This window comes from Diaporthe batatas, assembly GCF_019321695.1.
Source record: "Diaporthe batatas strain CRI 302-4 chromosome Unknown Contig00002, whole genome shotgun sequence".
In the NCBI taxonomy this organism is placed as follows: Eukaryota; Fungi; Ascomycota; class Sordariomycetes; order Diaporthales; family Diaporthaceae; genus Diaporthe; species Diaporthe batatas.
The window spans coordinates 1,849,776-1,874,892 of NW_025408549.1; the positions used below are offsets into that span (position 1 = coordinate 1,849,776).

A 25,117-nucleotide genomic window follows, 5' to 3' on the forward strand; every position below is an offset into this window, starting at 1 on the left:
CAGCTGCGCCTCCTGGGCGGAGGCAGAACGACACGATGACTTCGAGTGTTTGATTCAGGCCGACAAGAACATGTACCTCCGTCCACAATCTAGATTGGGCTCGGCTGGAACCTAACATGGCATCCTGTCACAATCTGCGGGTCTAAATCCCGATCTCGATTACCTTGCGCGTAGCATCCGACGTTGGCCCCTTTGAAAAAACTCTGGAAAATTCACAGCGGATCCTGTCATGCAGTACTCAGCTCATTTTGTTCTCGACACAGATGCCTACAAACACAGTGAGGCTCTACATACAGTACAAAGGGGGGTGATTGTCTTGGGCGGGAGGCCATCCGGCAGTCCGGAACCCCACGACAGTAACACGACGTGGCAGGGCGGACCTCGTCAAATCCTGACCTGCCACTTTGTCGTCACCGCCCACCCGCTGGCAAGGTGTGGGCCCCTTGTTTGACAGCTGTTTGCACCCGCGTTAAGGTTCGTGATGCCCCCTGCTGCGGTTGGATCTGTGGCATCCACTTTGGGATCGCAGTTTTTTTGCCCCTGATACTGCAACGACTCGGCCCCTTGGATCACTTCAGCAGGCCCCTCCCTTCAAGCTTCGAGAAGATTTCAGGAAAGGGTGAGCCCCACGCCTGCTTTCCGGACTGTGTGGGCCCTCTCCGATCGTGTCGGACAAAGGGAGTGCCGATATGGATGGTACTTGTACTGTGGCACAAGCAGTGAAATCACCACAAGGTTGTCGGTGAGCCTTGGCTGCCGGTGCCTCCGCGTCGCTGTCGGTGGATGAATGGGCTATAATGTTAATAAACCATTGTGTCCTGCCACCTCACCTAACGCCTCGTGCGCTTACGACAACAACCTTTGGCCTGCTTGGTCACGTTTTTGGAAGCGATGGCAACGCTGTGCTCAACGGGAAGATGAGAACTAAAACAATAGGCGCCAATCCCCGGAAATCACCAAGCGTCGTGCGCTTGACGCCATGACACTCCAGCATACTGTCCCTCATGATCATCATATCCTGTCTCAATGCCCGAGAGACGATCACAGGCCGTGAGAGCTTCTTGGCGGGAACCCCATTCCCCACACAAAGCTTGGAGACTTTGATGACAACGGTGTGGAATTGTGACATCCTGAATCTGCATCCAAATCCTGACCGCTCAGGATGGAGTTTGCGTGAACTGTATCGACACGACGGGGCCACCCGCGGGTGACCTTGTGATCTCGAATCATTCGACCTGGCAGACATAATCCGGTCCAGTGCCCACCTCCCCCAGTGGGCGCCCCTGCACACGATCCTCGATGACAATGCTTACTCCGTACAGGGTAAAAGTCCCAAGGCGGCCGGGAACAGCTGCCGATCTGGGAAAAATGTCCATCAAGAGCTGTCAAATCACGGCATCGATCACTACGGGGCTTGATCTGCAGACACTGGGTCCCGCGAGAGATAGCCGTGTTTCCACTCAGATCCGGTCATGACCGCATGCAATCAAATTTCTTCGCTACCGCGACCTTTCCTCCGGGTCGTCTCCCACATGCAGAATCATAAGCGAGATATGTACACGTACAAAAATGCATGCCCTCCTTCTCAGCCACGCTGTGCCCCCGGTACGGACGGCTCGCCAGTGGCTCTGCGCGCTTGAGATTTCCGTCTTGAACCAAATCCACTGCACCGCTCTGCGATCAGCAGTGGCCGATATCTCAGATTTAAGCCTCTGGTCACCTGGTCTTCTGCGTGGATCGGATCCAATGGTCCTGGAAACTGTCAAAAGCATGAGACCTGCGTTTTCTGGATCATACTATGCTTTAAATTGACTGGGCGATGTTTTCATCACAACCATGGACAGCTGTCCGCCCCGTCAGTGTACTTAAGACCATGCATTGCAGCCTGCATGTTCTTGGGGGCCACGAAATCTGGGGGGGGCACAAGCAGCTGTCAACCGTCAACCTTGCATGGTTTTAGGCACGGCGGTAAGGTCTTCGTTGCTTGAAGAAGCAGAGGCATCTCACCTGTCACTTTCGAAGAAGCAACAATGTATTGCGAGGGTTGACTACCCATCCGAAGCAAGGAGATGGACACTGCCGTCGATTCGCCGCACTGCCGCCTGCCACTGAGCTTCACACCAAGAAAATTGCGAGCGAAGGCTTGAAAAGCATCTGATTTGGCACCGGGACATGACTTCTTGAAGTCGTGTCCCCCAAGCGGGCGTGAGAAGCCACCTTGGCAGTGAGAAGTAACTCCCTCGCCTCGCTGTGAGCCCGATCCACAGGTCTGTCATGGGAGTGTACATCCACCGGGCGAGAGACCGGGCGTGCTGCCACTGAATGCTGCCGACAATTTTCTGTCAGACAACATCAATATGGGACTGACTCCCTAAGCATGCAGCCGTGGTGCTCGTACGGAGCGGCAGCGGCCAACTCATGGTTTTGCGGACCGGTGGAGCTGGTCTCATCCATTTATCGTGGCCAGTATTAGCCCCAGGCTTAGTGAAAGCATTGTCCCGATTAGAATTATCCTTCGCAAGTTCCCGTCAATTGTCTATTCCAAGACAGCGACCTCGTGCTTGTGAGATTGTGGAAGCAGTGGACAAACTCGAAAACTCTCCGAGTGTTACGAGCGCACGACTACATAACACAGCACGATTCGACGTTGACGTGACGCCATACGGAGGTTGTGCACCTGCTGCACCCTGCTGTGCCAGCATGCAGCGAGGAACGAACCCAACTACCTTGGTGGCACCTCGAAGGCACAAACTTGCACCACAATCTCGCGAGGCACTCTGTCCGATTCAAACCCATGCAAGGCAGGGCTTGGACGGAACACACGTCTCGTATATGAGCCTGTGAAGACACTCTGGGGAGACAACGGAATGCAGCATCTGACCTTTGTGCGATACGCATCTTGTACCGCCTCCATTATGCTGCAGGACAAGGCATCTTGTGCTCTGGCGGCAACGATAGCCCAGTTGAGGCTGCTTGCCTTGCCGCCATGTGCGGCCGGCTGAAGGCTGCCCAGTAGATACATATGATCAACCAGGGGCAATTGTTTGGCCTTGGAAGCGATTCGCCGGCTGCTTTAAGGAGCCAGGGCAGAGGGCAACGGGGCAAGCCTACTGTACCCGATCTGCTGCATCTCAGCTGCCAACGGCGAAGTCCCCATACGAGCCCAGACCTGGGTATCCGTACGGACCCTTGGCCTCCTCGATCATCTCATCGGACCTATCTAGATCACTCCATACTGGCGGTAATTCTGTCAGAACCTTGGGCTTGGCCTGCCGCGAAAAGTAAAAAGGAGACTACTTCTGACGCGAGATTTGACAGAAAGTCCAGGGCAGCGCAGGCTCCTCTATCTGGCACTTCCCGTCGCCCAGGTCTAGTTCCGTTCCGTGCGGTAACAATACATTCGAGGAACCTTCACAGCATGGCAAAGAGAGTGAAGGAGGTGTGACATTTCGCCGACATATCATCATATCATAGAGACTATCGCCAGGATCTCATGGTACCTGCAACCTTAGTATTGATCACAAGGCTCTAGAATGCCAGGTAGTTTGTCATGTGTCGGCAGGGAGTGCCACCCACGATCCTCCCGCTTCTCATCTCGCTGTTGAGAGGAGAGGATCTGGCCCCATGGCACAGTGTCCATACCCAGAAAGACGCTTGTCTTCCATGTTCAACAAGCGGTAGGTCGTGTGCACTCCTCAATACACCGTGTACCTCCAGTCAATGCTCAAGTTTCAGGCAGTCATGTCGCTTGCTCGCAAGAAGCCGTATAGTACACGAGCAGGCACGAGGCTCCCACGCACAAGGGAGAAAGCCTGGGGGTTCTCATTCCAGAAACAGCGCTCCATCACGTCACAGGCCCTTGCACTATGGAGATGCCGTCCTTACTTGGGCAGCAAGGGAGCCTCGGAAGCAGCAGGCAATTGTGCGACTTCGTGATCACGGCTGTGCAAACTCGAGGCACGCACAAGTGCTCCATATGGGACGCAGCAAGCGTGGCTTGCCAGCCCACAGGGACGTTGGATGCCCTGATTCGTGCCAACGGCTGCTGAAAAATAGCAGGCGAGGACATTGGTTGGGCGCGCGGGCAGTAGACAGGACGCCAAAAGTGATGACAGGCGGCACGGGGCGCAATAGACCAAGCCAACATCCCGACCACCATGTAAGTACCACCCGTACGCCTTGGTTGAAGTCGCGGCCCAACAACTACTCTACGTCGGGTCACGTCTACCACCAACAGGTTTCCCCTTCGCGTGCCCAAGGGCTCCATCACAAGTGCGTGTGGCCCCTTTTGAGGCTGTATATTTCTGGGTTCATGCAACCTGCGGCTTGGTAGCCGTTACACGAGCCTTCTCGGGCGAGCGGCCGCAGCTTCTTGCCAACACGTATCCCGAGAGATGCTCGGATTGTGACCAAGCCGTCGGGATGCCGACATTGTGAGAGTCCAGGCCGCGCCTGCTACCTGACCACGGCAGCCCGGCAGAGTTGTTGCTTAGGCCTCAGAGGTGTGGGCAGGTCTGACTGTGTTGTCGACTTGCTCGATGCACCGCCGCAATCCGGCAGCCTGTCGCATTTTGGAGAGCCTCGGGGCAAGGTGAGACAGAAGACGCGATAATTTCCCCTTTATGTGTGGGATCTGACGATGCCAAACCGACCAAAAAACATGTGAGTAAGCACCGCTCACTACCAGCCTGCGAGAAAAGGCAAGAGGGCCGACTCTGCGCCGTCAACCTTGGGTCTCTTGAAGGAAAGATCGGCTCAAGATCTGACGGGTCGCATTTGGGGTGGCCATCCCGATCACCTTTTCTATTCGGAATGTCTATTCGGAATGTAACCGACTGTGGGTGACCAGCCTTTGTGACCTGTCACATTTCACCACGAAAAAAAGAGGAGCAGGCCCGGCCCACACGCGCCGTTGGTCCACGGTGCTTGCCCACACTGAGTAGCGCTGACGTCTTGACAAGTACCTGAACGTACGATTTCCCACATTGAACCACCTTTTAAGGTCGCGAACCCCGTCTGGCCATATCTCGCTTGAGTATGGCGAGCTACTATGTACGGTGCCCAGGTGCGTGCCAGTCGTCTCGGTTGGACTTGTCCACAAAAGACGCTGACCACCCTCCCAAGCCTGCCCCCACATCCCATGATAAATCCCAGCCCGTTCAATCTTATCGAGATTCGACTTGATCTCGTGTCGGGCGGGGAGATCTTAGCCGCTTTCATACAGATTTCGGTGTTCGATTGCTCCTGGCCCATCCAAGCGGCAGACACCGGTGGTCGATGGCGTCTGGGGGCTGAAACTCCACCAAGAGGCATGTGTGTTCTTTTCTCTTTGGTAACGGACCGGCGCGCCCAGAAACGACACAAGACAGGCCGTTGACTTCGTATCTTATGCCTCGGGTGTGTATTGCCTTGGATTGCTTCTCTTCAAGTTTCCCCTTCTGACCTGTAGTGTGGCTGTACCTAGGTAGGTAACGGGGATCGGACGGAGAGCTGAGACATGCGTTGAGAGACGTCGTCAAGTGAGACCACACGTGATGGAACACGTTGAACTCTTTGTTTTTCTTCACCATTACGCTGAAAGGATCCCTCCCTGATGTCCCTCCCCTTGGCGTAGGATCAAGCCCGGAGGGAGCTGCCGTCGACATCATTCGTCGAGCCCCATGTCTTCTTGAGATCCTGATCCATCTGATGGCTTGATGACAGCCGGTAAGAGGCTGCCAGGTCTGCAGCTCCCGGTCCGATATTGTGATAAGACCTGCCTCGAGGCCCTTGGCAAGCTGTCAAAGTCTCGTCTATACCTTCCGTCGGGACGCCATGTGGCGCTTCTGAGCGGCTTCTTACCTCTGGCTACTTTTTCCTTTTATTCCCGTGCCTCTTGCCCGCCATCCTATAAGGAGGTGTCTGCTTTTCCCCTTCACCGAGCCCTCCCTCCTCCCCCCTCCCCCAGAGGGGTGCACGTGCGCGGCCCGTAGAAGACTGCAGCCTGCCCGACCTGGAGGGTCTCCCCCCTAGAGGTAGCGTCGCGTCGAATAGATGCAGCGATGTGCGCCTCTCAAAAAAGAATGGTCCGCGGTTGGTACCTTTGGTACCTGTACAACCTGCATCCGAGCATACCGAGGTGCTGGGTCAGATTCGTTCGAGGCCATCGCTCGACCTAGGAGATTTCCCTTCTGGCTGAAGAGCGCCCGCCCTCGGCCTCCCCAGCCGACCTGCCTCATGGGGGAAACACGTGCGTTGGAGGCAATTCTACGAGTGGCAGACCAGTATGACGTTCACGTCGAAAGGCATAACAGGCGAGGCGCGCCAGAACAGGATGATGAGAGGGCCCCACACGGACTTTCCCTTCGCTGGGATGGGAGACAGGGACTTTGATGGGGTTTCGAATGTACCTTGTGCTTTCCCTTCCTTTTTCCTTGCGATGTGTCGACACTACTTCTTCACGCACTCAAGGACGAACCTCCCCCTGTTTAGTGCTCACACACTTGCTCAACCCCCCAACACCAATACCCCGGCCAGCAGATCTGCCTCGGCTCGACTGCTTAGCTTTTGGGCATGTGTGTGCAATTGTGCGAACAGACTGTGGAGCCTGTCGTCGAGGAGGTATACACCCCCTGAGGGCAGTAATCCTCGCACGGTAAACCAGGGGGACGCGGATGGCGTACCCGGGGAATCATATTGGAGAGTCTGAAGTCCGCACCTCCCTGGTGGCCGTCGTGCTGTGCTGCCGCCCGAGCCCGTGTCGTTCAGGCTTCTCCGGTTGCCTTGTAGGCTCTCTGTCAATGCTTGTGCCTAAGCAGCAGTCTTGTGACAGGATACTTACGTGCTTGTTGAGGACGTTGTGTGGGGCTTACATTTCGACCTCGAAGAGCGATTAATTGGCAGCTTTAAGGGCTGTGGTGGGATAATACTGCTTCATTTGGTGGGTTTGCTTAGCCAGCAACACCTGACTCACAGGAGAGCTCCGTAGCATTTCTTGCGGACTAGGCACGAAAAGCAAGGTATGATGGCTTCTATCCATGGACGGTAACCGGTAGACACTATCTGTACCTGGTGTAAGGGAACCAGTTTTCGGGTGTCGTGTATCAGTCTGGCCTCAAGACAGCTCATTGTGGCTGTCGTGCTGAAGCGGGGATACTGTCTCGGACATTGCGCCAAGCAATACCGCGTATCCGATTGGAAAATTCATATATGAGGTTGGGGTTTAAGTATATAGCGAAGAGACACAAAACCTGGCGGCGACTCTCCACGAGCATTGTCCCAAGGAAAGAAGGTTATGGTCCAGTTGAGTCCGAAATACACTGATGGCTGTGACACCTCGGATTTCCAACGCCCATACGGCAGTCTAAAACTGGATCCGTCGATGAGTTTCATATTACTGTTCTTGTGATTTCTATGGCGTCTAGGAAACGAAAACGCTGGTCGCGCGAGCCAGACACATCCGTCGAGTAGGAGCAGTGCCGGTTCGGCCGATGACCGATCTGAAGGAGCCCGTGTTGAATACAAATGCGAATGCTACATCAGTCGGACAGGCACCGCGGCTGCTTCTCAAATACACCTTGCCTGTGGGGAAAAGAAAACCATGGTTCGTCCTAGCTACACCTCTTGCCACGCCGGAAGTTGCCCAGGAGGTTCTCCAGGCCGGGAACGTGGCTCAAGTCCCCGAAACCTTTGCCAGCACACTCACGGTTTCCGATCTCTATGACGGCGCCGACGATGTCCTTGTTGATCTCCTCGGATACGACACTATCTCCCTTGTAGGCCGGGTGGCCAGCGACGAGGTGGCGGATCCATTTGGCTGCGGTCCAGAGCTCGCCGCTCGCGCGCCGCCGGATCAGGTCCAGGTAAGTGGCCAGCTCGCAGCGCGTGACGACGTCGACGTTGACGCTGTCCAGGTAGCTCTCGACGAGGGGGATCAGCCCCGGGAAGCTCTCGCCGTCGTCTAGAGCATCGTCGCCCGCGGCGACCCGGTCGTGGTCTCCCGCGGCGGCGGCGGTGCCGTTGATGATCTCATTGACGCTCATGAGTCGATACTCGTCCTCGACTGGACCCAGCGGCGTAGGAGGCCTGCTGATGCCCCCATTGGGCGTGTTTGCGCCGCTGGCCCGCGGGGAGCGGGTCGTAAAGGGGTTCTTGCGGAAGTAGAACTTCTCATTGAGGGTAGCGTCGCGGCGGTGAGCCGTCTCCATGTTCTCATCAACCTTGGCGATGGGGATGTAGAAGTTGAGGTCGAAGGACAAAATGGCGCGGGTGATTAGCACGATGAAGACGGCGAAGGCGGCGTTCTCAAAGTCGGTGATCTGGATCTCCATGGGCCGGAACTCGACGCGCCATCCGATATTGTTGTCGGCCGGTGGAGGTTTGAAGCGCATATGCTGCCAGTTGGTCGACTGGATGTTCTCAAAGTGGTCCGTCTTGCTCATGTCTAGGGTCTCGAGGTCCTCCTTGAAGATGACGATGGGGTCACGGATGAAGAGGTGTGCAAAGTGCGTTGCTAGCCGGTCGTCCATACCGCCGTCGAGGAGCTTCTTCTTGATGGACTCGTCGATGACGAGGTCAGGGTCAAAGTATTCGGGCCGGAGACGCGAGTCGGTGGATATATAGGTGGAATTTGAGGCATAGCGGGACTTGGGAATTCGCCAACGGTCGTTTTGTAGAGGCTTGTGAAAGTCAGCCGGGTTCATTCCATTGCGAAAGTGCTCACGTTCAGACATACCTTCTCTCCTAGTTCTTCAGGGGTTCGGTCGTCGACCGCTCGGCTGATCTGGTTCCACCGCACGTCTGTGTCTGCCAGGAAGCCCTTGTAAATAGGCGTAGCCGCCGTCAAGGCGAGTAGGATGGGCCCAAGTGGACTGAGCTGGTCGTACATTTTCCTGCCCTCGGTGATGTTCTTGGCCTGGAAGGTGATCTGCAAGCAACAGCTACCCATGCCAAAAGCCATGGCGTCCATGTGGATAAAATTATCGGGAGCGGCTCCGTTCCTCACATCATCGTCTTCTGGCCAGTGATGAAGATCGTAGTTCACTGTGGGATCCTTCCACGGCCAGGGTGTGTTCTTGTCTTTGAAGACTGGAACATTGACCTGGACCTTCCTGCCTCGCCGCCAGCGAATGTTTGCAGCTAGGGTTGGGAAACGGATGTGAGGGTTCGCGATTTCGTCAGGCACGAACTGTGAGCGCAGCTTAGGCCCAGAGACCGGGTAGTGTGGGTCAGTAAAGACGCCGGGGCTCCCTATCCTGGGGAAAGTCGTCAGAGTTATGGGAAACTCTTCTGGCTTCATGTGGTCCTTTGCGATGGCTCGCCTGAGGATCATGTCTGGTTCCACCTTCAGGAGTTCTCTGAATTCAATGCCCCACGGCTTGCCAGGAGTTGCTTCCAGCATAAATCTTCCAAATTCAGGGTGGAACACAGGAAGGGGTTCATTGGCACTGGGGCGTGGTTTAGCTGACCGGTAGAAACGCACGTCTGGGTTTGGACTAACCTTGCTCCGGCTACATCTTGAAGAGCTGGCACGCAACCACCCTTGGCGGCGAGGTTGGTGTCCGATGCCAAGGCCTCAAGGATATCTGCCTGCCTGAGGGATAGCAGGACGCGAGGGTCGTCCTTCGAATGTGTCACTACGAGATATTCAACCTGGACGGAACTCAGGTGTCAGTGAGGGGCCACTTTCCGAGCGACATGGCACTCTGGACGGTGTTTTTTTGGAAATGGTACCTCGTCACCCCAAAGCAAAGCATCTGACTCTTTCCCCTTGGCCTTGTTCCATATCTCCAGGAGTTGCTGGTCCCAGGGTCAGCGATATGCTTAATGTGATGCACAACGATGGCCAGGAAAGCACTCCTCACCTTGATTCCCCATTCACGGACTTGATCGGCATGTTGCTTAGCTTCTGGCCAATCCAGAGGCGTGCCGAGGGCTCTTCACACAGGTCATTAGCAAGGATATTCGGAGACAGGACCCTGGAACGGGCTGGGGCATCGACATACAGTAACCCCATTATGAGTGAGTGGTTACTGGCCGCAAGATTCGACCGTTGGTGATGGGCGAGGCGGCAAGTGCACTCTGTCGGGGCGCTTCAGGCGTCTTGGATACCGATGATATCCGAATTTGGCCCGAGCGACTTTACTGCATGATCCGGTGAAGTTTTTCGGGCTGTTGGCGGGGTCAGAACACGCCGGACTGGATCACAACGGGCAACGGGCATGAGACTGACGAGAGAGATCAACAGGTTGAGGTATAGGACGTGTGTCTCTAGCGAAGGAGACCAAGAAGGGGCTTATTATTGCCGCAGTGCATCAACGTCGGGGGTGGTGTGCCGCGCTTAGGTCGCGCAATATCCCTGGACGGCGACTGGGTGATGATTGACCAAGCGAGGTGGGCAGCGATGCTCCACGCCGCACTCCCTGTGAGCTGTACACGTAATGAGAAGCCGGGTATGGAACAGTCTAACTAGCCTGGACTGTAGAGGGAGGCAGGTGGGAGAGGAAAAAACCCGTCGACACGGAATGGGCACAGTACGGGAGCGGGAAACGGAGCGCCGACTCGCGGGAGGACGGCCGGGACCGCAGTCAAGCAAGCCCAGACTACTCAAGTACTCAAGTACCTAGGTTACTAGGCCACGCTTGTAAAAGTAGGCTTTGCTGGACTGGGTTTTGCCTCTTTCTTTGACGAGTGAGTGAGTCGCGGATGATGCACCATTTACGTGCAAACAAACCACCCTGCAATAGTGGGCCCATCTGCCGACAAATCGTGCGTATCGCGCGTAGATAGACTACCTATTTATACAGCAGCAATTTTCATCCGCAGTTGGGAAAATGCTGCTTAGAAATCCAGACGCCTTTATCGGACAAGCAGTCTCGCCCTTGCCATTTTGTAGTGACTCCATCTGACTGCAGGCCACTCTGCTGGTTGTGATTGATCAAGAATAAAACCGCTTGGTAAGTATTTTTCTACCATGTGCTATGTATGCTTGGACCTGGTCCCCAGACGGAGTCGGCGGCTGGTCATTGTCCCTCGCTCAAACGAACGACGGACTTGAGCACCATCCCCTAACCCTTGGCTTCGACTAAGACGACGGGCCAATTCCCACCACGGCTTCAAGTGTTTATTTACTGGACATTCAAGTACCTAGGCACCCAGCATTGCCAATGCACCAGGCTGGATGAATTCCTCGATATTGTAGTACAGAGAGGCATAGTTCTGCCATGATCTTGCGGGTTGCTGGATTCTGGCTGGCAGCATTGCCAGCACTGTGCCCCCAAGCACAAAGGAAGCTACAGAGCCTGCCTGTCACCTAAGTACTTGCCCAACCAAGCAAGTGGCGCGCATCAACTGTGCCTCTGTGTCTGCCGACTGCCTCGACCTATTTAACTTTCAACCCTTACCTCGTTCACCTTGGTCGCTACACGGTAGTGTCTTGATCAATCCTGTCTCCTGTGAAATCCTGGTTTGAGTCTACAAAAATCCCTCTGTAATCCTAACACTGGTTTGTCTAGACACACCTTCTTCTCGCAGAAGGAGAAAGGGCTCCCTTTCTACGAGGTGCCCAACTTCCAAGGTTATCGGCTGCCCTGTGAGATTGTGGCCTGAGGCATCAGCGTGCTTGAGCCGCGAGGAGCAGCCAAGTCAATTGCCTGTGGTGACGCGACGCGACCTGACCTGTGGACCCACAACACTTTACAGTGGCAGCAGTAGCGTGTGGCCGCTAAGCTAAGGCAAGCACCGGGCAGGTAGCTCCTCCTGCAAGTCTCACCTCGTCCTGGTCCCCGTCGGCCACAATCTTTCCTCGCGACGGTCCTTTCCAAACCTCATCGCAGCACCACCTGCTGCTCCATCCGTCTTCTGACTTCTGACATCTGCATCATCGCGGAGGCACCTGCAATCGCGCGCAGTCATCATGTCGGAGGCCATCAAGATTGACAACAAGCTCTTCCAAGAGCGCATCTCCCACTTCGTCAATGCCTGGAAGGCAGACAAGCGATCTGGAGATGCCCTCTTTGGAGGCGCCTCCTCCATCATCATTATGATGGGCAAGATGGAAGAGGCCCAGGGCTTTCAAAAGAACAATGCCATGCACGTAAGTCCTGTCCCCTCTCTCCTCCCCAACCTCCACGTCTGAGACCTTTGCCAAGCTAACCTTGCCCTTTCTGCAGTTCTGGCTGCTAGGCTACGAGTTCCCTACCACACTGATGCTCTTCACCCCCGAGACGCTGTATATCTTGACCACACAGAAGAAAGGTGCGCTTTCCCCACCACAGATTGTACGCACTAGCAGACGGATCAGACCTGACAACAGACAATAGCGAAATATCTCGACCAGATCAAGGGCGACAAGTTTCCCGTAGAGGTCCTTGTTCGTGGCAAGGACGCAGAAGAGAACAAGAAGCTCTTCGCCAAGGTTGCAGAAATCATCAAGAAGGCCGGCGTAAGTCACTCCACATCAGGAATCACACGTCACATCTACTGACAGCAGTCGCTCCACAGAACAAAGTCGGCGTCATCTCTAAGGATGCCTCCCGAGGGCCCTTCGTCGATGATTGGAAGGCGGTATTCGCTGAGGACTGCAAGGGTGTGGAAGAGGTTGACATCACTTCTGCTCTGTCAACGGCAGCCTTCTCGACCAAGGATGAGATCGAGCTCCGTGCCGTCAGGAACTCGTCCAAGGCTTGCGTCGCCTTGATGCATTCTTACTTCCTGGATGAGATGTCAACGATACTCGACCAGGAGAAGAAGGTCAAACACCGTGTTCTGGCCGACAAGGTCGACAGCAAACTCGATGATGAGAAGTTTTGGAAGGCTGTCAAACTGCCCTCCGGCAAGCTTGCCTCAGACTTCGACTCTACCCAGCTAGACTGGACCATCGGCCCGGTTGTTTACAGCGGGGGGAAATTCGATCTCAAGATGCAGGCCGAGTCCAGCGAAGAAAACCTCCACCCAGGCGTCATTGTTGCCGGCATGGGCCTCAGATATAGGTCCTACTGCTCCAGCATTGCCCGAACGTACATGGTGGACCCAAACAAGACGCAAGAGTCAAACTACAAATTCCTTCTCGCGGTCCACAACTTAATTCTCAAAGAGATCCGAGACGGAGCCGTGGCCAAAGACGTCTACAACAAGGCCCTCGGCTACGTCCGGAGCAAGAAGCCGGAGCTGGAGAAACATTTTGTCAAGAACGTCGGATATGGCATTGGCCTCGAGAACAAGGATCCGACCCTGGTCTTGAATGGAAAGAATGCTCGTGCTCTGAAGGACGGGATGACACTCTGCGTCTCTACCGGTTTCCAAGACCTGGAGAATCCCCAGCCCCAAGATAAAAACAGCAAAATCTACTCCTTGATAGTGACAGACACGATCCGCGTTACGGCTGAGGGCACCGTTAATTTCACCGGCGAGGCCGCCGCTGACCCCGACTCGACGTCGTTCTTTTTCAAGGACGATGAGGAACAGCAGCCGGCACCGAAGAAGGAGAAGAAAGACTCGCGCGTCGGCGCCGTTGCGGCCAAGAACATCACTAGCTCTCGTCTGCGGTCGGGCCGTGGCCACGACAAAGATGAGGAAGCCGAGAATAGGCGCAAGGAGCACCAGAAGGAGTTGGCAGCCAAGAAACAAAAAGAGGGCATGGCTCGCTTTGCCGAATCCACGAGTGATCCGAACGGCGGCGAGGCCAAGAAGTTCAAGCGCTTCGAGTCCTACAAGCGTGATAACCAGTTCCCACACAAGGTCCGCGACATGGGCATTGTTGTCGACCAGAAGAACTCGACCGTCGTGCTCCCCGTGATGGGCCGTCCGGTTCCATTCCATATCCAGACAATCAAGAATGCGAGCAAGAGCGACGAGGGCGAGTGGTCGTTCCTCCGCATCAATTTTCTGTCGCCAGGCCAGGGAGTCGGCCGGAAAGATGACCAGCCTTTCGAGGACGCGTCTGCTCATTTCGTCCGCAGTCTTACTTTCCGCTCAACGGACGGTGATCGCTACACCGAGATTGCGAACCAGATCTCCAACATGAAACGAGACCTGACCAAAAAGGAACAGGAAAAGAAAGACATGGAAGACGTTGTCGAGCAGGACAAGCTCGTCGAGATTAGGAGTAGGTCCACCTTTACAGCCAGAGAACAACCGTGCATGTGTGCTAATATTTTCCCCCGTCAGACCGTCGCCCGGCTGTCTTGGACAATGTCTTCCTGCGACCGGCAATGGAGGGCAAGCGTGTTCCTGGCAAGGTCGAGATACACCAGAACGGTATTCGATACCAGTCCCCGCTGAACCCTCACCAGAGGGTCGACATTCTCTTCTCAAACGTCCGCCATCTGTTCTTTCAGCCCTGCGAGCATGAGCTCATTGTTATTATCCATATCTATCTCAAAGACCCGATCATCGTTGGCAACAAGAAGAAGACGAGGGATGTCCAGTTCTACCGGGAAGCGACTGACATCCAGTTCGACGAGACGGGCAACCGTAAGCGCAAGTACCGATACGGCGATGAAGACGAGTTCGAGGCCGAACAGGAGGAGCGCCGCCGACGTGCGGAGCTCGATCGTCTATTCAAGGGCTTCGCTGAGAAGATTGCGGAAGCCGGTCGAAACGAGGGTATTGAGGTCGACATGCCCATAAGGGACCTTGGATTCCACGGGGTTCCATTCCGAAGCAATGTCTACATTCAGCCAACCACGGAATGCCTGATCCAGCTCACAGAACCACCCTTCATGGTTATCACTCTGGAGGACATCGAGGTCGCACATCTTGAGAGAGTCCAATTCGGCCTGAAGAACTTTGACCTTGTCTTTGTTTTCAAGGACTTCACGAGACCGCCCTACCACATCAACACAATTCCGGTGGAGTCGCTGGAGGATGTGAAGGACTTCCTCGACTCCTCGGATATCGCATTTACCGAGGGTCCGTTGAACCTGAACTGGCCCACCATCATGAAGACGGTGACTGCCGACACACACCAATTCTTCGCCGACGGTGGCTGGTCGTTCCTTGCAAACGATAGTGACGACGAAAACGGCGATGACGAAGAGGAGCAGGAGAGCAACTTTGAGATCAGCGAGAGCGAGCTTGAGGACGCTTCTGAATCCAGCGAAGAGGACTCGGACTTCGACTCCAATGCGTCCGCAGAAGCCAGCGACGAGGATGCCAGCGAGGAGGACGAGGGTGAAGATTGGGATGAGTTAGAGCGCAAGGCCAAGAAGCGTGACCGTGAAAACGCTGCTGAGGAAGACGAGTCACGCGGCGGCAAGAAGTCGAAGAAGCAGAGACGTTGAGGTGGCGATGCTGGTACTGACAGCACAGTGTTGTGTGGCCCAGCAGAGGTTTTGCAGACTGTGTCTCTGCCTGCCTTTTCCCCCAGTGAATTTTCGAGGCTGATACCGAATGTTTTTTTCTTTCATCCATGCAGGGGTAGGAGATGGTCGTTTTGAGAAGTGTGTAGGACTACGTGAAAGCCACCTGCAGCTTGGCAGGATCCTAAAACAAAGCATACAACTGTGCATTGTGACGTGAGAAGATAACCTGGGCTGGTGCACTCTGGAATTGGGCTAGATTGACTTCTAGGCCTGCAGCTTAGGAAAGAAGGGAAGAAGGAAGAATCAATATGACAGTGTTGTGTAGCAGAAAGTAATGTAATTCAGAAACAGTAGCCGACAGGCCTTCGACCACCCTTATCAAACCCAACAACTGGATGGAAACAACCAGCCTGAGGTCCAAGAGCTCCCAGGGGGCTCTTGGGAGCTCTTTGTGTTTCTCATGTGTGTGGCCTGCTGTGTGAGACTGATTTGGGCGCCATCATCGGACCTCGGGAGGCTGCTGATTACTTAAGCATAACGACCATCAGAAACAAGAATGACAGTGACCACAAGACCACAGCCGCCAAACTGCTCCTTCGTTTTAAGTTTGACGTGGTTGATGATGTCAATCCTTCCACAATTGGACAATGGAGCGTCCCTGAGCATCCCTGAGAAACCGAGAAAGAAACAGCAAGTCGTGCAAAGGCAACACCCACTGCATCTTTTGTTGTTTGACAGGCAGGCAGGCAATCGAGCGAGCCCAATCGGCAGCCCTGTCCCAGGCGTCAATCGTCACATTTGGTGGACTCTTCAAGAACCCCAGGTTGGATCTCACAACATTTCAGGGTTGAACAGATACCATTGAAATTGCCTGAGGGAACAAACAGCTACAACTTAGAAAATATCCTGGAAACATGGCACCACCACCGGTGAGTCTGGCCCACACCTGGGCATGAGGGACCACGGAGCAATGGACAATGGACTAACTCACATCCAGACACCAGCCCAGCCACGCTTCCTGCCCCCCAAGACGGGTCAGCATTCTCAGACGGCAGGGCAAGTGCCTTTATCTCTGCACAATGGCCCTCGCTTGTACGCCTCGACCCCTCGTTTCAATACTTCCGGGACTCCCAGGCCAGTCTCACAGCAACAGCCACCTCCTTTCTCAACCCCGGCAACGCCTTCGGCTCGGCCACGGGCAACACAGTATAAGCCATTGAGCGACGTGATCGACACCTCGCCAATCTCCCCACATGATCCCCAAGATGGTGACGAGGACCCCACCCGTCTAGATGAGTCTGTCGAGACCGACTCGCCCTTGGCCTCTCGGTTGCCGCCGCGTCACTTCCGGACAACCAGGCCAGCGAAGCGTCGTCGAGTCTCCGTGTCCCCAGAGATAGATCCTAGCCCTGAAGACGGAAAACAAGATGTACTTATGGAGGATGACGAGCAAGTACAGGTCGCGAGCTCGCCCACTTTGGATGACAGGATTGCTGTTGAGTCCTCTTTCGATCTCGAGGGGCCCGCCGCCAATTCTCAGCCGCAGTCGCCCCAGGCCCCAGACGAGCAAATTCCTCGGCATCCAACATTTCAGAATGCACCTCGTTTCAAGACAGCCGAAATTGCCGCAGAAGTCCACCAGCGACCGCTGCCCGAGGCCTTTTCCCCCCAGCGCCGCGGTGCCAAGTATGTCGCCGGTGGCCTCGCCGCCGAAGTGCGTGACTGGTTGGTTCAGATCAAGGGATCCTCTGAGTATGACAGGCCAGCCGGGTCGAGTATTGACATGGTCGTTGATGAAGCCATGTCCGCCCCCAGTTTGCACGTCATTGCCGCTCGGCGACTCGATTCTGGATCTGGTGATGAGAACATCGCCACAAAAGTGATACTTGCTGGCGATGGCCGCGTGACTGAACTCCGAGGAACGAGCACCGTCAAACCCGGCAGTAAGGTCTCGATGTCTCAACCCATGTGGGATATCACCCTAGATGATATTGGTCAAATTGCCGTCGCGTGTGATTGGGAGACTGCGCGCAGGTGATGTCCAACCACCAAACATGGCATTCCTCTTCCGAGGTATGAGGAAGGCCCAGGCCGACTGTCATTTAATTTTGATCAGACAACTCCAACCAAGCAAGGGAAGGTACGTGCCTTCGTCAATGGGCAGTCATTCTACCTTCTCCTTCGGGCCCCCTCCCCCGGGAGGGAGGGCTCAAGAGGGACGTCATCATATTATTGCCACCAACGCTGGTGCTCGACAGACAATTGCATGCATGCGCTCGACTTCAACGAAATCAGACCACCTACGCACCTAGAACACAATATCCACCATTCTTGCAACAAGATTTCACGATGAACACGGCATACCTCGGCAACGAAGACGCAGCCTCCGACAAATACGAACGCCTAGGGGAGCTTCTTCGACAGACACTCACACTTGCCGGTGAGATCGCTGAGGACAGGGGGCGTCCCCTACCCGGTGAATGCGTTATCGTGCGAAGGAGAACCAATTCTGACCCTATTGGAGCGCACCCTTCTGGACCACATCGGCAAGACATTCGCCGTGGACTACTTGACAGGAAGAAGGCCTTGAATTTGGATGACAGCGAGGAAAGCCAGGCTCCGAGCCCGAGTCCTGGATCCTCCGTGCAGGAACCTTTCTCTCCAGTGTCCGTAGCAGTCAGTCTTGATGCCGTCGTGGAGAAAGGAACGACATCGGATGATGACTTGTGTGTTCTCGACAATGCGTCAGCCACTTCTGCTACTCCCTGCCTTCTAGGGCTACCAAGCAATAGGAGCAGTCTTCTTTTGTCAGAAGACGGCCAGCATAGCTTGGCAGGCCAGACCTCGCCGGCTCAACTTGCCACCAATGAAAACGCACTCAAAAGGCTACAACGCCCATCCTTTTCAAAGAGGAATACCAGTATGATCGTGCACAATGGTCGAGAGCCACCAGTAGAGGCAACCTCGAGAACATACGAGTCTTTGCCGCAGCAAGCTACACAGACCTCGAGTACCGAGCGGCTGGTGAGACGTATGACGCCCGCCCAGGAGTCTCCGATAGACTTGCCTGTTCAACCCAGAACTTTCAAACCCCACCAAAATTCGGAGACGGCCCTAAAACGGCCCCAGAAGAGCGATGAATGGAGTAGGGAAGGGGATTCCGCAAAGCATAACCACCCCTCGTCTCCGAAATGGCACGTCAGGATAGTCCCCATCTCCCCTAGCCGAGATACAGGCAGCACAGTCTCATCCCCACCCGCTCTCATAAGGGTCGAGGCTGCCTTTCCGCTGCAGGCGTCAGCCGGAGGCAACGTCACATGCTCGCTTTCTTATAACGGCGAGCCTTCGTACTTCCTTATTGGTCAGCCACCGGTGGATTCCTCACCAGCAAGCCCTCGCCTTCACGCCAGCAAAGAGAGAGCTTCCATCGAGAACAGGAAGACTTTGCAGGAATTTATTGACGAGTGGGAGTATGATGCTGAGGCGCCAGGTGTCGAGGACAAGAAATTGTGAACTCGGGTAAGGAGGTCAGACAACAGGTCTAACAACAGGTATTGGTATTGAAGGAGCATGGATTCAGAGACTATCAAGTAGTTTCATGTACATGCAAAAGTCGTACTCTGAGCCGTGACCATATTAGTAACCGTGAATCTCCCTCATCATGAGCCTTTTGAATCTCCAGCTCACTTCTCAAGTAAGTGACCTACCTGCCTGCCTTGCCTTTGCCCAGCCCACTCTCTGATCCCATCAGACTCAGTCAATCGCCTATTCAAGCCCAGCCCCTCAAACAGCGGGACCAGGAACGCCTCAAGCCACGGCTCGGCCACGAGCTTGTCGTTGAACTGGTGCAGCGCCTCGTTGTTGAACTCCCGGGCACGCTTCTCGCCCAGGCGTGCCACGGCTTCTGCGTAGTGCGGGTTTGTCGCCGTCACATCGGCCACGATGGCCTGCCCAAGCACGTTGTCCGCCACGATGATCCCGCCGGGCTTGAGCTGGCGATTCCGGCTTTCCGGCTGGGATTTGGAGAGGATCAGGTCCAGATACTTGGGGTACGCGTCCTTGTTCGCGTCAAGGAAGATCAGGCCGAAAGGTTTTGATGGTTCTAGGGAGGCAGGTACACGAGATCGCCAGCACGCATGTGCGTCCAATCGGCGAACTCACAGTTCAGCACCTTGGCCGATGTCTCCGGAGTCGGGTAGAGCTTTGCCGCGTTTTCTTGCATCTTGTTCTGAATTACGCACTGACTATTGTGAAAACCAAATTGTGGAAAACAGAGCTGATGCTATGCATCGTCCTCGGCGCATGAGAGTTTGGAAGTGGTGGCAAGGCGTCTTAAATATTACTCGCTCCAAGCTCTCCTTACCTTACCCTTTTCAGAGAGGAGAAATGCAGAGTCAAACACAATATCCCAGCAGATTACCTAAGAGCGTTCATACTTTAAAGCGGGAGTATCATCACTTGGCAGCTGATCAAGTGTCTCGGATATCCGAGGTCGTGAAGACACCAAGGTGGCCTAAGACTCGGTTCCAATTGCGGCCCGCAAAAGCAACAAATCCAGGTCACAAAAGAAGCGTCTTGAGTCCATGCATGGAAGTCTTGTTCATCAATAGCCTATTGAAAGATTTTAGGCATCCAGGGTTGAAAAGACATCCACGGCCTGGCTCTTTTTCGGTGGGTGGGGAGCGTTTATGGGTCTGAAGGAGCTCCTCCCAGCCACGGTTCCACGGAACGTCCTTGGCCCAGAGATAGTATACCGTCACTCGACAGCCCACCATATAGTTCGCATGTCCGAGGCTGTGGGATAGCATCCAGCGTGCTCCTCAAGCGCCGAGCCTGTCTCCGAGGACCGGTATGCGGGGCCGGGCACCGCTGTGAACCCTTGGGAACGTTGGCCGGGCCTCCTCACTCCACCCGGCCCTCCACTCGGGTTCCGTTGACAATCAGAGCAACAACCTGCTTGGTATTGAGTGGCCGCCCGCAGGGATCTGCTTCGTCCTACTTTCATCATCTTTTCTATTGTACCAATCCAGCTTTGCCGTTACGAGACGGCTTCCATGAAATCAATAGTAATCCATGGATTGCGAGGCATCTCTCAGCTTAGTACCGACACCACTGTGCAATACATTCCGTAGAAACAACTATAAGGTCAGCTCAACCAGTCATAGCAAGAGGAAGGGTACTGCCACAATATTCTCAAAACTTTTCATGCACGACAGACGATTACATGATAAATTACACAAGCTCCCATGAAGATGTGAATAGAATTGGCAATGTAGGAAAGGGTTGAGGAGACCCAGTGCAAAGTGCATTTTCCCATGATGAGGTTGCTGTCCACTGCTTAATGACTTTTCTTCCTTACAATAGTAGTAGAGCAAGCTGAGCAAATATAGAAAAGGGTGGTCTTGGGTTATTGCAATTTGACCTTTTGCCTTAGACCTGTGATATTCATCTCATTCAGGGAGAAAGTTTGTTGGCCTGGGTTGTCTGAGGTTCTTGTTCCTAGAATGAAGCTGTGTCGAGTCTTTATCAAGGGGTAGGATGTGGCTAAGTAGGGGCTTCAGACGGCTGGGACAAAGTGTAGGGTACGAGCGAAGTTGGATGAATACGGTATGGGCAACGGCTGTAAGTGAAATACGGGTGGCGAAAACTTGCCTTTCCGTCCATTAAATCGCTACTTGTTATTATAATCTTTCCAAGACTTTCAACTAATCCAGTGATCGCTTTTGACTTTGCCAACCTTGGAACACCGAGATGTATGCTGACAGTTCCCTACAGGCATTTACAAGCCAATGAATGCCTCTACACCAAGCACAGCGAGCTTGTGAATACATGCACTCATGCATGTGCATGTGCCATGACTAGCCCTGCAATTGGGGCAAGCATCACGTGCATGGCGGTAACAGGCAAAGAGATCACAGTTTCAGCCGTCACAACGGTGGCTGGTATCCAGGGTGTCTCATTTGCGTGGCGATGGCGGTAAGGATGCTTTCCATCGGGGTAGGGAGGCGAAGCAACAGCTGGGCCCGGTATAGCAGACGACGCTGACGGGGCCGGAGGCGGCCGCACCAAAGTGATCGAGAATGCCGGAAGTGGCGGTGGAACAGTCGGATTCAGCAGAGTATATGGTGGTGACTGGGGAACCGGGGGCGGGGCGGCAGGAGGCGGTGGCGGCAGCTCCTTCTGACATGAGTGCCCTTCTGGGCAGACGCGCGGTGACTTTGTCGGGTACTGCTCGTTGGCAAGGTTGTTCTCAGTGTAGTCGTCATCTGGCTGACATGTGAAGCCCGGTAAACAGATTGACCCTGGAAGCACGGTGGTCTCATGTCGGTATTTTTTTGTGGTATCCGTTGGATATTGCCGCGCAGTCCCGTGAACTTGGTGCGGACGATCGTAAGATGTAGGACCCGGCTCCACGCTGGCTTCGAGCGGAGCTACCACAGAGGTTGGCTGTGAGGAAGAGTTGTATGCCTGAGAGTAGGCCACGGTGGATATGTGGGACGAGGTAAACGGCCTCGGTGGACCTGTAGAGACACTTGGTTCCGTTGGCAGACTGGAGAGACTACGTGATTCGCCGGGATGGTGGGAAGACGAAGAAGCCTGTGTCGAAGGAAAACTGGGGATTGTAACAGTCTCTAGTGGTGGCTTGTAGTCGGCATAATTCAGTGTCGTGGATTTTGAGGCAGTCAAGGTCGGAGGCCATGTTGCCTGACCCGGAGTGCCGAGTGCAGCGACGAGGAAGATATACGACTTCATGTCGGCTAGCAATTAATTGCAAGTGGAAGCGAGTGTATAAGCTGTACCGAGTTATCAAAATCAATAATAGCAACTGGCGAGCTGGGCGGTATAATCAGCGAGCGATGTATGAAGAAGAGAGACATTCTGCTTCTACGATTGGGGTATTGAAATCTTTGTTGACTTTTAAGGCGCCTCCCTATGGGATGCTCCTGCCATTCTGTTCTAAGATTTATAGCCAGCCAGAAGGAATGCCTGAGCCAAGCTCACCAAGCTCATGCGCGTCCCATCTAACGTCATTTGAGCCATGCATGCAAATGCAGTATCAATAGCATCAAAAGGGCAGGCAACTAGGATGATCGAGGAGACTTCATACAGGGCCACAATAGAATCGCACATATGGCGCTTCCCGAATGAAAACCCCTTGACTCGGAATCAACTCGGTAGGTAGTGGGATGCCTGTATACCTAGGTAGTTGCTGCAAGCCGTCGGATGTGTTCGTGGGCGCTTTTCCTTCCCATATCCTTCGAAACCCTGGTTAGGAACACGGCACCCGCAAAGGCAAGCGCCCAGGCAAGCAGCTGCAAATGTATTCTATGTCATACATTCAGTCCACTTGGTGCGGAAAGGCCTGCGAACATCATTGTCAAATGGATGCCTCCTCTGATGTGATGGCTTTCTGGGTGGTTGGATTGATTGAGAAGAAGTACTCTAGGAGACACTTGGACGGTGGGACTGGACAGTCATCTGGGATACTTCCCGTGGAGATGTCCCGACAACCAACCATATTGTGTTCTTCGAAGCCTGATACCTCCAAAGTGGCTGTCGATACGTTTCTGCACGCCAGCCCCCTTTGCGAAAACATTTGCCTTGCAACTTATGCTCGGTTTCCTGTAAACATCAGTTCTTTTGTGCAAGTCCGGCGTATGTCACTTTTGAGGCCTCATAGGCCCGCGCTCCACGTTTTCCCTCTACCGCAACTCCACCAAACTCCAATCTGCAAGTGCTGCAAAGCCGAACGCCTGAATTCCTTGACAGAAAAGCCCTATGCTTCCTCGGGCACACCTGAAAACAGCCCAAATCGCATGCGGTGACTCTGGGTGGAGCGTGTCAGCTTCAACAACCACAAGAAACATGCGAGCTACAGATTTGGCTCGGAGAGGGAGAGGCTGGGGTAAGAACCCCGGGGGGGGGGGGTGGCATACAAATGGTAACTTCGGAATCACGACCGCGAGGACTGCGAGGAAGTTGATCGTGAAGTATGCCAAATCATAATGCGTGTAGTGCGTGCTGAGGAGGAACAACACGATGGGCACGCTGAGCAAGAACTTTTTGGCGGGTGTGTATTGGGCTCCGTCGTCAATTTGTTCCCACATGTTCAGGTTGTCGTATGCCCCGGCGTTGAACTCGAAAGGCACTCCTCGGACGTAATGGAACATGAGGTATGATCCAGCCATGTACGAGATGTTGGTCAGCGTCCAGGATGTTTCCTGCGACACGCCCGGCATGATGTCGTAGAAGATCTTGAGGCACATGATGAGGATGAGGTGAATGGTCCATGCTCCTGTTGGGAAGTGAATAGCAAGCAGATGTCAGCCTCAAGAGCCACCGAGCTCAGGGCCCCCCGCTGTCTTGTACCATCGGCACAGCAGCCACTTACTTACCTTTGGCGTTGACCCAATTGGCGTTTCCATTCGGGAGAGCCGCGCGGTCGCTGAGCTGCTCGACGGTCTCAGGGGGCTCGTGGTAGACTTGGAGGATGCTGCTAGACCGTCTCCTACGGGCCGTGTTTGTTTCCGCCATCTTGTACACACTCCCCCGACGCGGAGGATTGGTCCCCGTGTCGTAGGAGACGGTCCGCTGCAGGAGGATTGGGGAAGACAGCTTGCCGGTGTTGTCGGGAATTGTGGGAGATGGCTGGGTTGTCCGGCCAAGAGGTCGGACGGGCACTTCGGAAAGAGCGAGGACTTGTGGCAGAAGGCGGAGGTCCAACGGGTCGGGTACGTGTTCGCGGCGGCGGGCGGAGAGGGCAGTGGCTGCCGGACGGGTCAAGGTGGTCGTCTTTGTGTGGAGCTTTCGGATGAGGGCGGTTTCGGGCGAAGGTAGACGAGTACCAATTGACTGTCGGGATTGCGAAATGATACCGATGTAAGAAAGATGGCTACTGGGAGCAAGCCAAGGTCAGCCAACTGCCGTCGTGTTCCAGAGGCAAGCGAGCCGAGCTGAGCTCTCGAAGTGCTGTCTCGAAGTGCTGAGGCAGACAGCCTCTCCTGGGAGCACCAAGGTCCAGCTAGACGGGGACCTATTGGCTGCTCTGCTGCTCTGCTGCCGGGGGCGCCACTCTTGTGCGCGTCGGTGCGAGTGTCGTGTGGGAGCCAGGTGACGGAGCGCAGCCAAAAAGATGCAGATGTCCCGTCGATGAATCGTGGCCGAGACGCCCGGTGGCACCAGACCAAGGTGTGGCAGAGCAGGGACAGCAGGCACAAGGAAGGGCGGGGAGAGGAGGAGGAGGAGCAGGACCTACACAATAGCGATGGACGAGAAGAGAAATTAAGAACGCAGCCGCAGTGACGACGACAAGCAGTAGCGGCGGCGGCGGATAGTTTGCTGTGGTGGTGGTGGTGGTGGTGGTGAATGTATGTTGTATGTATGTACCGGTCCGTCGTGGCTCGACTGGCTCGACTGGCTCGACTGGCTCGACAATCTGTCCCGAAGTGACAAGAGAAGACAAGGCAAGCCGGCGGTGGGAGTGGAAATGGGTGAGGCGGGAGGATTGAATTGACGATAGATATGTCCGGCCTCTGAGAATGCAGGACAAAAAGAAAAGGGTCCCTGCTAGACCTGTCGGCTGTCTAGACCTGTCCTGCCCAGGTTATGCTGTGCTGTGTTGTGCTTGTTCGGTCGGTCGGTCGGTCGGCCTGGGCAATCTGGTCCCAGTCCGGGCCAGTCCAAATCAGGCTCGCCCCAGTCTGCCAAATGACGGGGCCAGCACTGGGCAGTGCGAGGCCCGACACGGTGGTTGTCGCCTCCTTTTTTTGCGGAGCCGGTTTTCCATCAATGTTACGCTGCAGGTTTGACGGTACTTTTAGTGAGCCCTCTCAAGT

General features: G+C 54.7%; 5 protein-coding genes across 5 annotated transcripts; 2 read left to right on the forward strand and 3 right to left on the reverse strand.

Annotated features, from left to right (window-relative positions):
• Nucleotides 1-5,879: 5,879 nt before the first annotated feature.
• KVR01_001269 (glutamate--cysteine ligase) lies at nucleotides 5,880-10,769 on the reverse strand. Its single transcript, XM_044785880.1, has 6 exons — nucleotides 9,984-10,769; nucleotides 9,843-9,915; nucleotides 9,712-9,777; nucleotides 9,479-9,630; nucleotides 8,714-9,425; nucleotides 5,880-8,657 (listed from the first exon to the last, which is right to left on the reverse strand). The coding sequence occupies exons 1-6, from the start codon at nucleotides 9,992-9,994 to the stop codon at nucleotides 7,590-7,592; spliced, it is 2,082 nt and encodes a 693-aa protein (XP_044649224.1). The 5' UTR covers nucleotides 9,995-10,769; the 3' UTR covers nucleotides 5,880-7,589.
• A 594-nt stretch (nucleotides 10,770-11,363) lies between these two features.
• On the forward strand, nucleotides 11,364-15,651 carry KVR01_001786 (chromatin-remodeling protein SPT16). Its single transcript, XM_044794536.1, has 5 exons — nucleotides 11,364-12,073; nucleotides 12,150-12,234; nucleotides 12,300-12,421; nucleotides 12,481-14,083; nucleotides 14,146-15,651. The coding sequence occupies exons 1-5, from the start codon at nucleotides 11,894-11,896 to the stop codon at nucleotides 15,258-15,260; spliced, it is 3,105 nt and encodes a 1,034-aa protein (XP_044649741.1). The 5' UTR covers nucleotides 11,364-11,893; the 3' UTR covers nucleotides 15,261-15,651.
• Nucleotides 15,652-16,195: 544 nt separating this feature from the next.
• Nucleotides 16,196-17,319, forward strand: KVR01_001726 (uncharacterized protein; the record flags this gene model as incomplete). The annotated part of the gene is made up of 2 exons (XM_044786012.1): nucleotides 16,196-16,210; nucleotides 16,279-17,319. 2 exons carry the CDS (start codon nucleotides 16,196-16,198, stop codon nucleotides 17,317-17,319), a joined length of 1,056 nt encoding a protein of 351 aa, XP_044649681.1.
• Nucleotides 17,320-18,964: 1,645 nt separating this feature from the next.
• Nucleotides 18,965-19,503, reverse strand: KVR01_001800 (uncharacterized protein; the record flags this gene model as incomplete). The annotated part of the gene is made up of 2 exons (XM_044786585.1): nucleotides 18,965-19,383; nucleotides 19,416-19,503. The coding sequence occupies 2 exons, from the start codon at nucleotides 19,501-19,503 to the stop codon at nucleotides 18,965-18,967; spliced, it is 507 nt and encodes a 168-aa protein (XP_044649755.1).
• A 2,669-nt stretch (nucleotides 19,504-22,172) lies between these two features.
• On the reverse strand, nucleotides 22,173-25,065 carry KVR01_001367 (uncharacterized protein). Its single transcript, XM_044793258.1, has 4 exons — nucleotides 24,538-25,065; nucleotides 23,678-24,174; nucleotides 23,219-23,577; nucleotides 22,173-23,109 (listed from the first exon to the last, which is right to left on the reverse strand). The coding sequence occupies exons 2-4, from the start codon at nucleotides 23,814-23,816 to the stop codon at nucleotides 23,059-23,061; spliced, it is 549 nt and encodes a 182-aa protein (XP_044649322.1). The 5' UTR covers nucleotides 23,817-24,174; nucleotides 24,538-25,065; the 3' UTR covers nucleotides 22,173-23,058.
• Between the last annotated feature and the right edge of the window lie 52 nt (nucleotides 25,066-25,117).